General features: G+C 43.1%; 1 protein-coding gene across 1 annotated transcript in view; it reads left to right on the top strand.

Annotated features, from left to right (window-relative positions):
* Nucleotides 1-16,335, top strand: part of PLA2G4D (phospholipase A2 group IVD) — a 37,642-nt gene extending 21,307 nt beyond the window's left edge. Inside the window, exons 13-21 of the mRNA XM_044660022.1 lie at nucleotides 959-1,095; nucleotides 2,309-2,531; nucleotides 4,069-4,186; nucleotides 4,932-5,069; nucleotides 6,875-6,982; nucleotides 7,212-7,403; nucleotides 7,715-7,881; nucleotides 12,545-12,731; nucleotides 16,118-16,335. Of these exons, the coding sequence (XP_044515957.1) occupies nucleotides 959-1,095; nucleotides 2,309-2,531; nucleotides 4,069-4,186; nucleotides 4,932-5,069; nucleotides 6,875-6,982; nucleotides 7,212-7,403; nucleotides 7,715-7,881; nucleotides 12,545-12,731; nucleotides 16,118-16,335 (1,488 nt within the window). The remainder of the gene's footprint in view (nucleotides 1-958; nucleotides 1,096-2,308; nucleotides 2,532-4,068; nucleotides 4,187-4,931; nucleotides 5,070-6,874; nucleotides 6,983-7,211; nucleotides 7,404-7,714; nucleotides 7,882-12,544; nucleotides 12,732-16,117) is intronic.
* The last annotated feature ends 1,419 nt before the right edge of the window (nucleotides 16,336-17,754 follow it).

Consider the following 17,754-nt stretch of genomic DNA (forward strand, 5'->3'; position numbering starts at 1 on the left):
TTAATTTTTAATTTGCCTTTCCATGTGGTTCATGCCTTTAGACCTCTGTTTCTTCAATGGCAATGTGTAAAATGGACAAGATCATCTCTGAGGTCTCTTCCAGATCAAAGACCTGATAATCATTACCAGAACTGCCTCTCAGGCTATTTAAAAAAATCTTTGTGTCAAATGATGCTATTCCTTTAGGCAGAGGACTCAGGGGTAACTGAAAGAAAGATCTCAGGTTTAGGATTCTGGAGGTCTAGATTCTGTTCCAAATTCTTTGAGACTCCCATTCTGAGTCTCCTTCCCTTGAGAATCAGAGCGAATCTAAAGCTGGGAGAGCAGTTCAATCCCTAGGGAATAATCGAGCAACCTGAATAATTTTTTCTTTGTCTCTGATGACTTTCTGAGATTCTCTTGATTTGATGACTTCCATATGCATTATATGGAGGAAAGGGTGCTGGCTTTGGATCCTGGGTTCAGATGCTGCCTCTAAGACTTTCCTACTCAAGTGCAACCTTGGGCAAGTCACTTAAACCTTCTTCTGACTCAGTTTTCTCATATGCAATATATGGGTATTGACCCCTGAGAGACTGGCTCTGCATTTATGATCCCATGATCTGGGGCAGCTAGATAGTGCAATGGATAGCTTGCTGGACTTGGAGTTAGGAAGACTCAGTTTCGTGAGTTCAAATCTGGCTTCAGACATTCGCTAGCTGTGTGACCCTGGGCAAATTACTTAACCTTGTTTGCCTCGGTTTTCTCATTTGTAAGATGAATTGGAGAAAGAAATGGCAAGTCATTTCAGTATCTTTACTAAGAAAATCCCCCAAAAGTCAGTCAGACATGACTGAAATGATTGAATAATCTGGGCTTAAATCCTACCTCTGACACTTAACTACCTCGGGCAAATTGCATAGTCTCTCTGAGCCTCAGTTTCTGCCTGTGTTGTGTATGTTCTCAATGATGATTGCAGGTTCCAGTCATTGGAGTCATGGCCATTGGGGGAGGGGCTCGAGCGATGACATCTCTATATGGCCATCTCTCTGCCCTCAAGAAACTAGACCTCCTGGACTGTGTGACCTACATAAGTGGTACTTCAGGATCTACCTGGTAAGGCTCCTGCAGGGAAACTGGGGAGTCACATATAGAAGGGTGGCATGGGGTGTGAAGAAATTAATGGGGGATAGGGGATAGCACAGTGGATAGAGTTCCAGGACTGAAGTCCTTGGTTCAAAACTGGCCTCAGACACTTCCTAGCTGTGTGACCTTGGGAAAGTCACTTAACCCCCATTGCCTAGTCCTTACCACTCTTCTGCCTGTGTTGTGTATGTTCTCAATGATGATTGCAGGTTCCAGTCATTGGAGTCATGGCCATTGGAACCAAAATATATTATTGATTCAAAGAGGGAAAGTAAGGACTTAAAAAAAAGAAATTAATGGGGGGGTGGGCTTAAGGGAAATGCCTTGGGCATAGATGATGTGGGTACAAATTTTGTGATCTAAGAGGCAATGAGGGAAACCTCCCAAATCCTCATCTCTGAATATGTCTTTCACAGTTTATCACAGTGTCTGAAATTGTGCTATATAGAAATTCATTCCTTTGAATGGAGTTCCTAAAGGATTTTTATAGTGTTTTTGATTCCTTGTTTAAAAACTCATCCTAGGGGCAGCTAGGTGGCTTGGAACAGATACTTAGTGTTAGTTCTAAGACAGAAGACAAGGGTCTTAGGAAAAAGTAAATAAAAAAATAAAAATACTCATTTTAAGGGGTCTGAACTTAAGATTTGCTGGTTTTTTTTAAAACTCTTACCTTCCATCTTAGAATCAGTATTGTGTATTGATTCTAAGGCAGAAGAGTGGAAAGGACTAGGCAATGGGGGTCAAGTGACTTGCCCAGGGTCACCCAGGTAGAAATTATCTGAGGAAGGATTTGGACCCAGGACCTCTCTGGACCTGACTCTCAATCCACTGAGCCACCCAGCTGCCCCCCTTAATTTAAGTTTACAGTTAGTTAATACCTAAATGGGAAAAAATAAAATAAAGTAAAAAGAAATGTTAAAAAAAAAACCTAACTGGAGATTAGCTGATAGTTAGCTAAGAATGAGACTCTGGGAGAAAGGATAGTTACCTGCAATGAAGGTAGAAGGGAAGCAGGATTCCACAGAGGAGAGAGAAAAACTGGAGAGCCATCAGCTATGGGTACTTTACTGCTCTCCCATGCCAGTGGCTCCATTTAGGGGTCTGGAATGAGGAAGAAGAGCTCGTAAAAACCATGTAGACACTCCTGGATTCAAGGTGTCCCTCTCATCCTCTCACTCATCAGGACTTTGGCTAGCTTGTACCAGGATCCCGAATGGTCACAGCAAGACCTGAAGAAGTCCATCAGCCATGCCCGAGAGCACATGACCAAAAGCAAGTTGGGTGCCTTCTCTCTAGGCCACATGAAGGGGTACTATCAAGAGCTGGGACGGCGGGCTGAGGAGGGGCGCCCCCCATCCTTTGTTGATCTATGGGCTCTAGTCCTGGAGTTCCTGTTGTACGGCAAGGTGAGGTCCAGCTGCGGGCTTCTGTAGGTGCACAGAGATGATTGGGTGTATATGGATGGGTACATGTTTGTGGATTCACATTGCACAATTTTGTGAACTCACCAGGCTATCCATGGATAACCATTTATTTAGTTTCTCCCATGTGTCTTCCTGACTCCAGCCTTACTGCTCTAACCACTGCCCCACCTTGCTGCCCTTATCAAGGACCTAGTATGCGCCAGTTTTGTACCATGCAGGGTGATGCAGATAAAAAGAAACTGAGAGGGGTGGTGGTTCATCTACAGAAGAGAAGTCTCTGGAGGATGCATGGGAGCTACCCAGAAGCCTTCAAAGGGCTCTTACATGGATGAAGGACTAGATAGATTTATTCTTCCTGGTCCCAGAGGATAGAACTAAGAATAATGGGAAGAAATAATAAAGAGGTGAATGTAGGACTGATACCAAGACAAATTCCCTAACAATTAGGCTTTTAAAAATATGGAAGGAGGGCAACTAGGGAGCAGAGTGGATAAAGGGCCAGGCTTGGAGTCAGGAAGTCCTGGGTTCCAATTTGACCTCAGATATTTCTTAGTGGGGTGGCCCTGGGTAAGTCACTTACCCTCAGTTGCTTAGCCCTTATTTCTCTTCTGCCTTGGAACCAATATTCAGTATTGATTCTATTTCAGAAGCTAAGGGTTTAAATAAACATATCCATATCCATATGTGTATGTATCTGTCAGTTAGGTTGCTCAGTGGTTAGAGTGCCTAATCTGTCTGGGCTTCCTCGGGCTTCTTGTGTGTAAAATGTGTTGCATTCACCAGGGTCCCTTCCAGGGGTCATTTTTTGGTTGGATTTCAAGTGGTGTCTTCCTGCTGACTTTGGAGGTTAGGAAGAACAGTTATTAGGGACTGAAAAAGACCTTCCTATTTCAGGATCTCTGGGCTTCCTGGAAGAGGGGAAACTTGAAGAATGATTTGATAAGGGGAGCAGCATCTATTTAAATAAAAAACTGCAACCCCATCTCCCCATGAAGCTTACATTTTATATTAGGGTCCTATTTCCCTCAAACACTAGCAGATGGGAAAAGGAATCTATTTTGAGGTGAAAGGTTAGAGGTATCTCTCCTCTCCATTATGTCCGAGGGATTCTTTCAGACTAAGGAAGAGGACGGATTAAGGGGAGAGGGAGGGCCCCTTCAATCCAGATTCTACTCTCTAGCCTTATCCTCTTAGTAGTTTGAGAGGAAATCCAGTGAAGGGCTCCACCGTAGATATGGACCTGGAGTCTTGTTTTTCCCTTTGTAGGGTTGACTCCCCAGTCATTTTTTTAAAACCCTTACTTCCATCTTAGAATCAATACTGTGTATTGGCTCCAAGACAGAAGATTGGTAAGGGCTAGGCAATGGGGGTCAAGTGACTTGCCCAGGGTTACTCAGCTAGGAAGTGTCTGAGGTCAAATTTGAACCCAGGACCTTCTGTCTGTAGGTCTGGCTCTCAATCTACTGAGCTATCCAGCTGCCTCCCGTTTTTTTTAACTCGACTACTTTTCCCTCCCCAGGCAACTGAGCACAAGCTGTCAGAGCAGAGGGCCTCCTTGGAGCAGGGTCAGAATCCTTTGCCACTGTACCTTGGTCTGAACGTCAAAGAGAACAATCTGGGGACGCTGGACTTCAAGGGTAAAATGCCCCCAATCAAAGCCTTCTGCTCCCTCAAATCTAAATAGCCTGAAGTCTTCTTCAATCTCAGCTCTGAGTTCTGCTCGCACAGACACACAATCAATCTCTCAATCATCTAGCTTCTAGCAAACATTGCTTCTAGATCGGGCACTGTCCTTGGTGCTGAGGGGACAAAACTGAAACTGTGGCCTCAGGGAGCTGCCATTCTGACACTGGGAGAGGCGCATGCATGTACATTTGTAGGTACAGAATAGATATACAATAAATACAGGTGAATTTGGGGACGAGAGCCCCTGCACTGGAGGAGGAAATAGATTTTAAACACATCAACCCCAGAGGAATTGCTCCTTGGCTTCGGGAAGGGGGAAGGGAGAGAACACGAATCATGTAGCCATGGAAAAAAAATTCTAAATTAATTCATTAATTAAATAGATTTAAAAAAAGACAAAAGGCTCAATAAAATAAGTATATAAAGAAAAAAAGAAAACCACTTTTCCAGCAACGTGGAGGTGGGATTGGAGACGGGAGAAATTTATGGCTATTGTAAGAGCTCAAGTGAGAGTGGGGCACTCAGGTAACTCAGCGGATTGAGAACAAGACCCAGAGACCAGAAGTCCTGGGTTCAAATCTGTCCTCAGACACTGCCTAGCTGTGTGACCCTGGACAAGTCACTTGACCCCCATTGCCTAGCCTTTACTACACTTTCCCTCTCCCCTTCCCTGTCTGTCCCTCCATCTTTGTGCAGAATGGGTGGAATTCTCTCCCTATGAGATCGGCTTCCTGAAGTACGGGGCCTTCATCCCCTCCGAGCTCTTCGGTTCCGAGTTCTTCATGGGACGGTTGATGAAGAAGCTTCCGGAGTCGAGGATCTGCTTCCTAGAAGGTGGGTGCTGCGACGTTGAATTCAGGACCGGCAGGAAGGGCTTTCACTCCAGGCACAAGGCGGGGGAGGTGGGCTTGAACCCGGCACCATCTTTCAGGCCTGCCTTTAGGTTGGGGCCAGGGCAGGATGGGGAGGTGAGGGAAGGAGCTTTGCCAAGAAAAAGGCTAAACCTGGGTCTCTTTCCCAGCCGCCTGGCCATGGTCCTCGCCCCAGAGAGTGGAGGGGGGCAGCGGATGGAGCCCCTTCTGACCCACGCCATGAGCCTGTGTACATGGGTGGTGGTGATGGGGGAGGGTGGAGGGGACAAGCGCCCCGTCTAATGGGGGGAAAGACGTCAGCACAAATACTGAAAATACCCAATATTACTTGTGAAGCACATTAAAAATGACACATGGAGTCTAAGGAGGAAATCAGAGAGCTCAGACTTCCTAATAAGAGGTGGCCTATGGACTCACATTTATTGATGGTCCCCATAGTATAGTGGAGTCAGAAGGTCTGAGTTCAAGTCCTCCCTCTGAGCTTTATTCCCTGTATGACCTTAGCATATCACTGACTATGGGCCTCAGTTTTCTCTCTTCAAAATGAGGGATTGGATTAAATGGCTTCCAATGACCCTTCCAACTCTATAGCTCTGAGTGTTTGTACCAGCATTGAAATGCAAACGATATGAGACAGGGCAGCTAAATGGCCCAGTGTGTAGAGCTCTAGGGTTGGAGATGGGGGGGTCCTGGGTTCGAATGTGGCCTCAGACACTTCCTAGCTGTGTGACCCTGGGCAAGTCACTTAACTCCCATTGTCTATCCCCTATCTCTTCTGTCTTGGAATTGAGTATCTTCTGTCTTGGAATTGAGTATCAATTCCAAGACAGAAGGTAAGAGCTTTTATTTTATATTATTTTGTAATGAACACAATAAAATAATAAATATACTATATTAATATATTGTGGTTATGTGTAATTAATATGTTAATATATATTATGCTATATTAACACAATATATTATAATATAATATAATGTAATATTATATTTTTATATCTATATTATAGTGACTTTTGGTGTGGGGAAGTTGAGTTTCTTCATCTGTAAAACAGAGGGTCAGGGCTTCTGAAGTCTCTCCCAAATCCTATGACCTGGTTTCAAATCCTACCTCTGACATTTAACCTTGGGCAAGTCATTTACATTCCCTGGGCCTTGGCTTTGTTGTCTGTAAAAATGAAGGGACCGGATAGGACTGCCTCTGAGTAGGCATTCTAGAACTGTTGATGAACCACTGGTCCTATAGCTCAGGTCAGCCAAGGTCCCAGGGTTCAAGGAGAGCAGTCCAGGTGGAAAGGGAGTTATCAACATCTAGGAGACCTACTATATTCTAGGAGTGACAAAGCCCAAAGCAGAGAAATAGAATTTCTGTTGCTGTTCAGTTGTGTTTGCCTCTTTGTGACCCTGTTTGGGGTTTTCTTAGCAAAGATTCTGGAATAGTTTGCCTTTTCCATCTCCAGTTCATTTGACAGATGAGGAAACTGAGACAAACAGGGTTAAGTGACTTGCCCAGGGTCACACAGCTAGCAAGAGTCAAGAGGCTGGATTTGAACTCAGGAAGATAAATCAGCCTGATTCCAAGGTCAGCACTCTATCTGTTGTGCCACCTAGAAAAACAGAATAGCAGTTCTATTTCCCATTGGGCCACTCCGAATGGTTTGGGGCTGGGTGAGGGGGGTGATGGCTTTCCATCGTGCTGTCTGGAAGGGCTTAGAGCCCGAGCTGACCTTTTCTTCTCTTGGTGGTGGGTTGGTCTGGACCTTCCCTCAGGTCTATGGAGTAACATCTTCTCTGTGAATCTGATGGATGCCTGGTATGATCTGACCAGCTCAGAAGAGTCTTGGAAACAGCATATCCGGGACAAGACCAAAAACATTGGTAGGAAACAGAGATGTTTAGGGGGTTGCCTGGAGCTTTGGGAGGGCTCTGAGAGGGGTAAATAGCCTGCTGGAACCCTGGATGTTAAGGTTCGGGAAATGAAAGAGGGAGGGGGAGGGAAGGGATGGAATTTGCCAGACTCACTGAAGCAAAATGAGGGATTCGGGACTCCCAAGGGCACCAGAAATGTCAGGGACATCCCTTTCTTTCTCTGTGTCTCTGGCTACAGAAAAGGAGCCCCTTGGCTCCCGTGGGACCTCCTGGATCGAGTTGTCATGGCTACAGCCCAGAACGGCCTTCAACAAAGCTCTCCAGGGCCTCTTAACGGGGCGACCCCTTCATCACCAATGTCATAATTTTCTGAGAGGCCTTCATCTGCACCAGGACTACTGTGGCCAGAGGAATTTCTGCACCTGGGGTGGTGAGGGCACAGCAGCTCTTTTGCCACCTAAGGAAGGCTGCCAGACTAAGTGGGAGGCAGCTAAAGTCCAAGCTCCTTGTTGGGGTTGGGGAGTTTCCAAGTCATGAAAGTTCTAGGGGCTTCTGGCCTCCTACTCGTGGGTTTTAAGGGTTGGGAGAAGCAAGACTCAAGTCAAGGAGGGCCTACTTTAGAACTAGGTGAGATGGGGGGATTGAGGGCAAAGGCGGGGTGAAGAGGGCAGGAGAAGGATCTCTGTGTAGGTTTGGTTCCTATTTCTTTGTCCCTAACTTTCATTGTCTTCCCCTACCCAGACTGCCATCTGGATTCTGTCCCCAGCCAGCTGACCCCTCTGGAACCCCAGCTCTGCTTGGTAGATGCCGCCTATTTCATCAACACAAGTTGTCCACTCTTGTTGCGGGCAGGCCGGAGGCCGGACCTCATCCTCTCTTTTGGCTATTCCCTCAACTCCCCCTTTGAGGTGCCTCTTCCCAGCCTCTACCATTTCCCCAGAGACCAAGCCCCCCAGATTCCTTTTGGGGCCCCCCATCTAGCCTCCTTGTCCATCGCTTTCCTCATCTGTGAAATGAAGGGGCTGGACTTGGCAACCAAAGTCTCTTCTAACTTTAAATCAATTCTCCTCTAATTCTATGCCAGCACAATCTCTCCAAGAGTCATAAGGTGAACAAGGGCAGAACTGGGGGCATTATCCTTATGTCCCAATGTCAGTCCTAGAGTTGTGGAGGCAAATGACTGAACTGTCCACTTTGTGAGTGGTGTGGCTGATAAAATGACCAGGGGAGGGGGAAGCTGGGTGGCTCAGTGGATTGAGAACCAGGCCTAGAGACAGGAGGTCCTGGGTTCAAATCTGGCCTCAGACACTTCCTAGCTGTGTGACCCTCAGTCAGTCACTTATCCCCCATTGCCTAGCCCTTACCTCTCTTCTGCCTTGAAACCAATACTTAGTATTGATTCCAAAACAGAAAGTAAGGGTTAAAAAAAATGACCAGGGAAGTGACTAGTGATAAGATACTCTGGAGGGCAGGGCTATGATCTGCTAAGGTGGCCCAACTCTTGATTTCCTTTTAAGTTTGCCATATAAGGAACATTGTAATCTAGGTTTGGGGGAGCCCAGACTAGGTTCAATAGTGGATAGAGTGCTGGCTTCTGTAACGATTAAAAATGATAAAGGCTGATATTATGAGGAAAAGTAATATTTTAATTACCATGGCCATGTTGATAAAATATATAAGACCATGCCTGACTAGTTCAAAAAATCCCTTCGTGGTTGCCAAAAATGTAATGATTAAAAATGATAAAGGCTGATATTATGAGGAAAAGTAATATTTTAATTACCATGGCCATGTTGGTAAAATATATAAGACCACGCCTATTTCAAAAAATGTCACCTGTCCATACCTCTCCCCATCATCCTTACGTAGCCAAAGAGGTCATCTCAAGTCCAACCTCCGAATTTAAGCTGCGCTATACGTTGGAGACGTCACCACATCCAAAACTGGAAACCCACTGGATCACGAAAAATATAATCTCAAAGTCCCCCACATGTCCACAGGAAATTTTTCAAATACTTTTAAATGGAACCTCCAGTATTCCAAATAACACATTTCTAAAGGCAATTTCTAACTTCAGTTGTGCCCCTGCTCAAGAACCTATGCCATCCCTCCTGAACCACTTGATACCCTAAGAGGGGGGAAGGGGAATTTAGATCCTCTGATGTAAAGTCTTTTGCCTTAGGGGGAGGTAGGTAGTGAGTGCTCAGACACATGGGAATGAATGTGAGCATGGGAAGTAGCTTGATATAGATTTTGCAGTGGTGCTAGACCCAAATAGAAACAGATCTCCTGCACACTGCATATTGACTTAGAAAACCATAAATTAACATTATCTATGTTGTGTTGTATTTTTATTTACTTTGTTAAAATTTTCCATTTTCATTTTAGTCTGATTTTGCTAACACATGGGAGTTTTACAAGCCTCTTGCCACCAATGGGTCACTAATTTCACACCTCTGGTGTAGAAGAGAGTGTGCTGGACTTGAAGACCAGGGTTCAAATCTGACCTTAGGCACTAAATGTGTGACTTTGGGCAAGTCACTTAAATTCCTTATCCATCCTTTTCCTCATTTATGACAGGAAGGGGCTGGTCTTGGCATCTCTTTAGTAGTCTCTTCTAACTCTAAACCAATTCTCCTATAAGTCTAGACTAGCCCAATTTTCCCAAGAATAAGAGGAATGAAGGCAGAGCTGGTACATTACTCTTATGCCCTGCTGGCAACCTTCAGGTTGGGGAGGCAAATCACTGAATTTCCCAACTCTGAGTGGTGTGGCTGCTAAAATGAACGTGGAAGGGTGAGCAGATCCACTGCCTCAGGGTAACATATCTGGATGTCAGGGCTGAGTCTGCTCAAGCTTGTCCAACTCTTGATTTCCTTTGAGGTTTACCACATGGGGGATATTGTGACCTAGACTTGGGGGAACCCTGACTGGGTTCAGTAGTTAGGAGATCTGAGTTCAAATGCGACCTCAAACACTTATTAGCTGTGGGACCCTGCACAAGTCACTTCACCTCTGTCTGCCTCAGTTTCCTCCACTGTAAAATGGGAATAATAATAACATCTACCTCTCAGTACTGCTATGAGAACGAAATGAAATAATAATAGTTAAAGCCTTTAGCACAGTGATTGGCACATAGTAAGCACTCTATAAATGTTAGCAATTATTATCATTGTTATAAAAATCTAGACAGATGCTTATTTGTGTGACCCTGGGCAAATGACTTCACCTCTGTCTGCCTCAATTTCTTCTCTTGGGGATAATAATAGTATTTACTTCCCAGGGGTGTCATGAGGATCAAATGAGATAATATTTGTAAAAAAGTAATTAGGGGCAGCAGCAAGGTGCCTCAACGGATTGAGAGCCAGGCCTAGAGACAGGAGATCCTGAGTTTAAATCTAATCTCAGATGCTTCCTAGCTGTGTGACCCTGGACAAGTCACTTAACTCCATTTCTTATCCTTTACTGCTTGCAAGCAATACACAATATTGATTCTAAGGCAGAAGGTAAAGGATTAAAAAAAGTGCTTAGTATACTGCCTGGCACGTAGTAGAAACTTACAAATGCTTTTGGGGGGACAGCTAGGTGGCTCAATGGATTGAGAAACAGGCCTAGTACTGGGAGGTCCTGGGTTCAGATCTGACCTCGGATACTTTTTGCTGTGTGACCTTGGTCAAATTACTTAACTCCAATTGCCTAGCCTTACTTCTCTTCTGTCTTGTATTTATTCTATGACAGAAAGTAAGGGTTTCTTTTTTTTAAAGCCTTACCTTCCATCAAAGAACCAGTACTGTGTATCAGTTCCAAGGCAAAAGAACAGTAAAGGCCAAGCAATGGGCATTAAATGATTTGCCTAGGGTCACACAGCTAGGAAGTGTTTAATTCACATTCAAACCCAGGACCTTCTGTCTCTAGGTCCAGCTCTTTAATTCACTGAGCCACCTAGCTTCCCCCTGTTTTTTTTTTTTTTTTAATTAAAAGAGATTGAGCAATAAGACAGACACAAATACTGTCTTGTGTGCTTGTTTTTTAAAAAAATTGGACCATGATTGATGAAGATATCTGGCATTTACATAGGGATTTAAAGTTTATAAAGCCAGTATCAACTTTATTGCCTTTAATCCTCCCAGCAGCCCTGGGAGCAAATAATTCACATTATTAGGCCTATTTTACAGATTTGGCAAGCTCTGTTGTCTCAAAGAGAGTGGACTTTCTGTTAAGGCTCTAGTAAATGAGGCAAGATTTGAACCAGGTCTAATGAGTGCAAGCCCAACTTCTCAGTACCTCACTTAAACCAAACTGAAGACTTTTTTGCTGGTCTTTAAACCAAGTGAATCAGTTCGAGCTGGACTCTAAACCTAGGGATTTTCTAAAATTGTTTAACTGGAATAAAACTGGAGTGTTACATTACTGACTTAACCCAACTTGAAATGGAACTGATAGCTCCTGATACGAATTAGAGGTATGGGTTAGAATCCTGGCTCTGCCTTTTATTCCTTGTTTTATTTATTTATTATGTGTTATTATTATATAGAATTTAATACAATAAATTATGTTATAATTTAATTATAAATGTATAACTATGTTTATAATTATAATATATAAACTATCTATTTTATACATGATTATAAAACATGAATATAATTTAGAAGTATATCATAATTAAATTATAATAAAAAGAATTCATGATAAATTAATAAAACAAGGAATAAAATTCAGAGCCAGGATTTAAACCCATACCCTGAAATTTACCATTCATCTGACAAATTTCTATTATAGGTTATTACATATATTATTCATAATTATTTATAAGTTATTTATTTTTAGAGGCAGCTAAAGTGGCTCAGTGTTGCTGGGTCCAGAGTTAGAAAACCTGAATTCCAATCCAACCTCAGACAAGTCCTAGCTGTGTGATCCTGGGCAAGCCACTTAACTCTCCCATTGCTTGACAAAAGGATCCATTGGATCCACTGAAGAAGGAAATGATAAACCAATGTGATATCCTTACCAAAAACCCCCCGTGTATTACCATATGGTCATGAAATATATAAGTATGGTCCATAGGGTACATGACTGAATAACTAAACAATAACAATTTATTAAAATTATTTAAAAAAAACTCTTACCTTCCTTCTTAGAATCAATACTAAATTTTGGGTCTAAGGCAGAAGAATGGTAAGGATTAGGCAATGGAGGGGTTAAGTGATCAGGTCTTATAGCTAAGAAGTATCTGAGACCAGATTTGAACCCAAGACCTCCTGTCTCTAGACCTGACTCTCTATCCACTGAGTCACCTAGCTGTCCCCAACAATTTACTTTTATGATCTTGGACAAACCACTGTCCCTCTCTGGACCTCAGTTTCCACATTTGTAAAACTAGGGAATTGAGCTAGATGTCCTGTGGTATAGAGAGAAGTTCACCCAGTGGACCAAGGTTCAGATCCTCTGCCATTCTCTCTGTTTTCTCTGGCAAGTGACTCCCTCTCAATTTCCTTCCTCGTCAAGTGAGAAGTTTGGAGGAGATGGCCACTAGGGTCCCTTTTAGCTCTCACACTCTGATCTATGTCGCAGACTCTGGAGCAGATGGAGATTTACTGTCGAGGGCAGGGCATCCCTTTCCCCAGATTGGAGCTGAGCCAGGAGAATCGCCAGCAGCCCAAGGAGTGCCATATCTTCTCTGACCCTGACTGCCCTGAAGCCCCAACTGTGCTGCATTTCCCTCTGGTCAACCTTTCCTTCAGAGAACACTCAGCCCCTGGTAAGCCCGCCCCAATTCCTCCCTGCCCCTGCCAACCCTGGTCTTGTCTTATCCCTTATCAGGAAGGCAGCTTTACTGTCCTGGAGCTGTGTGACCTTGGTCAAGTTACTTAACTCCCATTGCCTAGCCTTACTTCTCTTCTGCCTTGTATCTATTCTATGACAGAAAGTAAGGGTTTCCTTCAAATGGTAAGGGAGAGGCAGCAGCCTGTCCTGGCCCAGGAAAATGCTCTGCTCAGTCAGGAAAACCCAGGTTCAGATCTTGCCTCTAATGCTACCAGTTGTGTGGGCCTGGGCAAGTTACTTAAGCTTAATTTCCTCATCTAAAATAAAAGGATTGGACTACAGAATTCATATATTCTCCACCAGCTCTAAATCTATGATTCTCTTAGCTGAGCAGAAGAACGTGGTTCCGAAACAAGGGTTAAGACTCTATCAGAAATAGCTAGGTTGCTCATTAGAGAGCTGGGTCTGGAAACAGGAGATACTGGGTTATCACTCTTCTGCCTTGGAACCAATACTTAAAAAAAAAAAAAAAAAGACTCTATCCTATGCTGGGGAGAGGGGCCGTCTCTTCTGAAAGAGTCTGTTCTTTCTTAAGTGGGCCAGTTAAGCACAGCCAGAGTGGAATTGATCAGATAACAAGCATTTATTAGGTACCTAGTATGTGCCAAGCACTATGCTAGTTCCAGGGAACACAAAGTCTCCCTAAACTATAAGATATTGAGGGCAGAGACAATTTTCACTTTTGGATTCCCAGTGACTAGGATATATATTAGGGCTCTTATTTGTGGGGTATCTGTCCCAAAACCTACTTACTATAATAGAGAGATGAAACCTTGAATATAAGTAAAGACTTGCTCTTTTATTTCTCCCTGCTCCTGTCCCTCAGTTCAACACCCCTCTCTCCCTACCCCCCAAACCAACAAACACTTAAAAAAAAAGTGAAATTGAAAGTGGGAAATAAAGAGCAGGTAGGTGACTACTTTCTAGCTGTGTGACCCTGGGTAAGTCACTTCATCCCAATTGCCTAGTGCCCAATTGTACTTTATTTGTATTTACAGTTTCCAGAGTTTGACATTATAAATATAACAATCTTTGTTGTATACTTTTTTTATACTGTACTGTTTTTTCTTGCCTGGATTATGTTGAAAGTGAATGTTCAGAATAGTATGTCAGCTTTATTTTTCAAATGTGCCATTGATTTTGTCTGTTTGATTAATTCTTTCACCAAAGACAGTGAATTCAGATAAATCTCAATGCATTTGTAAAATGCTTACAACAGTAAATAATTTGAATTCAGTACATTTATTGATCATTATATTATGTATTCTCTATTAAACCACTTTTGAAAAGGATTGATTCTAAGACGGAAGGTAAAGGTGTTTTTTGTTTTTGTTTTTTAAAAAAAATGGGAAAAAAGTGATAGTGAAAGCTGCAGAAACCTTGGCTGGGGCAGACTACTACCCTAGTGGACCTCTAGCTGTATTTCACAGACAATTGACAGTGGATAATTGAAACTAAAACTGTTAAAACAGTGGATGAGGGGGTCCTACTATATATAGGTATATGTATATGAGAGTATAGATGTATATAAATGGATGTGTGTATATATTTACTAGCATATATATACTATGTATGCTAATTGTAAGTATACATATACATATATGCTAGTTATGTATATACATACATATATGATAGTATATATACACATACATCTATATGCATATATGTGCTAGTTACACACACACACACACACACACACACACACACACACACACACATTCAAGAATAGCTAGATGGTACAGTGGATAGAGTCCCAAGCCTGGAGTCAGGAAGACTCATTTTGATGAGTTCAAATCTGGCCTCTGATACTTACTAGCTCTATGACCCTGGGTAAGTCACTTAACCCTGTTTGTCTCAGTTTCCTCATCTATCAAATGAGCTGGAGAAGGAAATGGTTACTCCAGTATCTTTGCCAAGAAAATCCCAAATGGGGTTACAAAGAGTTGGACTCTATTGAAAAATGACTAAACAACAACAACAGTACATAAGCAGACATATACAAACATACACATGAAATACCTACAAAATAAATACAAAATCATTTGGGGAGGTGGGGTACTAGATTATAGGATCACAGATTTAGAGCTAGAAGGGAGTCTAACTCACTTATTTTTCAGAAGAGAAAACTGAAGCATAATGAAATTAAATGACTTACCCAGGGTCAGATGTAGCTAGGAGGTCAAGAAAGACTTCCTGTAGAAGATGGCACTAGAGCTAGTCTTGAAGACAACTGTGGATCTTGAGAGAGGAAATGAGAACAGTTGGCAAGGGCATTGAGATAGGTCATGGGATGCCATGTAGGAGGCACAGAATGCCTGGATTGCATTGAATAGGACCTGAAATAATAGGAGCGGTAAAGTGGGTTAGGTCTAGATTTTGAAGGACTTTATGTGCCAAACAGAGGAGCCTTTATTTGATCCTAGAAGTAAGAGGGAGCCACTGAGTTTATTGAATAAAGGAATATGTGGTCAGATTTATCCTTTTATTTAGGAAAATCATTTTGGAATCTTTTGAAGGATGGATTCATCCTACAGGGAGGGAAACTGATGGGATAGTGATCTATTGTTTGCAGTATAGAAGGAAAGAGGAAGCTGAAACAGCTAGAAAAAAAATGCAAGGGGCTCATTGAGCACACCCAGGGGATTAGGCCAATCCCTAAAACAGTGATGGTGAACCTTTTAGAGACTAGGTGTTGTGATCCCCTCCCCCTGACCAAGTACTGTGCATGCCCACCCCCCACCCCCATATTACTCCACACAGGGGAGTGAGAAAGTGCTCCCTTTGGGCTGTTAGGCAGAGGGGTGAGTGAAATGAGGAATATCTTCAGCTTGAGTGGAGAGAGGGAGGGGAGTGGCCCAAGTGCTTTGCTCCCCTCCAGCTCTGTAGCCTGTGAGCTGCCCACCTTACCCCCTGTGTGCTCCTATTGGGATATTGGGCAGAGAGGCAAGTGAAGTGAAAAAATGCCCTCAGGTGTGGTGGAGAGGGGGAAAGGAACAGTTCCGCTTGAGTCCCTCTGCCTTTCTAGTAATGAACTCTGGTAGGGGATGGCACTTGTGCCCACAGAGAGCACTCTGTGTGTCCTCTTTGGCACATGTGTCATAGGTTTGCCCTAGAAATCTTCTGTTTCTTCTTTGCTTCTTGGGGTTTTCCTAATTGAATTCCTAGGAGTCTTATCCTAATTAAATTTTTTATTTCCCTAATTGGATTTCCAGGGATTTTTTTTCACTAACTAGCTATCTAGTGCCCAAGAGTAGTACTGTTGGGCTTTGGGGAAGTTCTCTGCCTTGCTTCTGATCTCCCCATCTCTCACTCATGGGATAGGTGTCAAGCGGAGTCCTGAAGAACTTGCAGCAGGCCAAATAGACCTCACAGGCTTCCTGTCTCCATATTCCTTGTTCAACATGACATACAGTGAGGATGACTTCGATCGACTGGTTTGCCTTAATGCCTACAATGTTGAGAACAACCACAGCGAGATCCTGAGGGCTCTGAGGTCTGCTGTGAAGCATCGAAAACAGGGAAAACAGTGCCAACCCTGATGGAACAGTAGAAGGGACAAACATGGGGAACCAGAAGGCCAGGGTGACTGTGATCTCTTCCACTCAAGTCTCAGTAGGCTAGACACAGTCACTATCCTGACCTGGCTTTGCTCTGACAAAGCCTCTAAGGTCCAGGAAGTTGTCTAGTCAGTACTGTCCATTCGATGGAGAAGCAGCCTCACCTGAATCCAAACCAATCTTCTTGGCTAAATCCGGCATGTAAGGCAGGTGATAAAAATTGGTTTCCTTGTCCCCAACTTTGAGCAGCTCTTCCACTCTGACCCATTTTCCATCTGATCTTTTTTTCCCTGTATAGAATGAATTTTATATGTAGGTTGGGGGAGTTGGACCTGGGTTATGAGCATGGGAACTACTTGATTGAAGTGTTGGTTAGAGACCTGAAACTAGGGCAAGATGCTCAGTGCTTTGCACCAAGGCAACGAATTAGAGGGTGCTAAATTTAGAGAACCTCCACAGCAGTGTAGAAACTACTTAGTTAAAACAGGAGGCTACCAGGGGTGTGCTGGTGTGAACTCTTCCTCCTTCCTCACCATTACTTTCTCTGAAGCTACCCATGATATTGTGCTGGGGACTTTGTCTCCCCATAATGGGAAAGTATACTGATCTTTTGGTCACTCGTGAGTATGTTTTATTCTTCTTGCCCACAGGGTGCATTTGTGTAATTGTATATCGTTCATATGTCCCCTAGCTGGAAAAATTCCTACTTATGGCTTTGAATCAGAGGCAATAGTTGGACAGGTACCAGGACTTCAGTGAAGATCCTAGCAATCAATTGAATCAAAAGCATTTTGACGATACAAATTTTGGGAATACAAGCATAAAGAATAAAACAGACCTTGTCTAAAATGAGTGTATATTCATTCTAATGAGAGAAACAAGAAGTACATGCAAAAAAGAAGTAGATTTCAGTTTAATGGAAAGAAAAACATCTTAATTATTGCTGCCAATGAAATGACAAGCATTTATTAAGGGCTGCTATGTGCCAGACACTATGCTAAAGATTGGGGATACAAAGACAAAAAAAAAATCAAATAATCCCTGCCCTCAAGGAGCATACATTTAAGGGAGTAAGGTAGCATGCACATAAATAAAAAACTATAAAATATTTGTAAAATAAATAAATGGGAGGGAGGTACTAGTTTGGGAGGAATCATGCAAAAGGTGGTGCTTGAGCTGAATCTTGAATGAAACAAAAAATTTTGTCACAAAGTGTAATGTGGTGCCTTTGGGAAGTGATGGGATTCCTATCATCTGAAATCTTTTAATGAAAGTGAATTATCATTTGTTGGGGAAATTGTAGAAGGATTTCCTGGTCTGAGACATTACAAACATAAGATCTTCAAAATGAAGCCCATTGCCTGTTTCCCTCCCTCCCTCCCTTCCTCCCTCCCTCCCTTC

Source organism: Gracilinanus agilis, chromosome 2, assembly GCF_016433145.1.
Source record: "Gracilinanus agilis isolate LMUSP501 chromosome 2, AgileGrace, whole genome shotgun sequence".
NCBI classification, from domain to species: Eukaryota; Metazoa; Chordata; class Mammalia; order Didelphimorphia; family Didelphidae; genus Gracilinanus; species Gracilinanus agilis.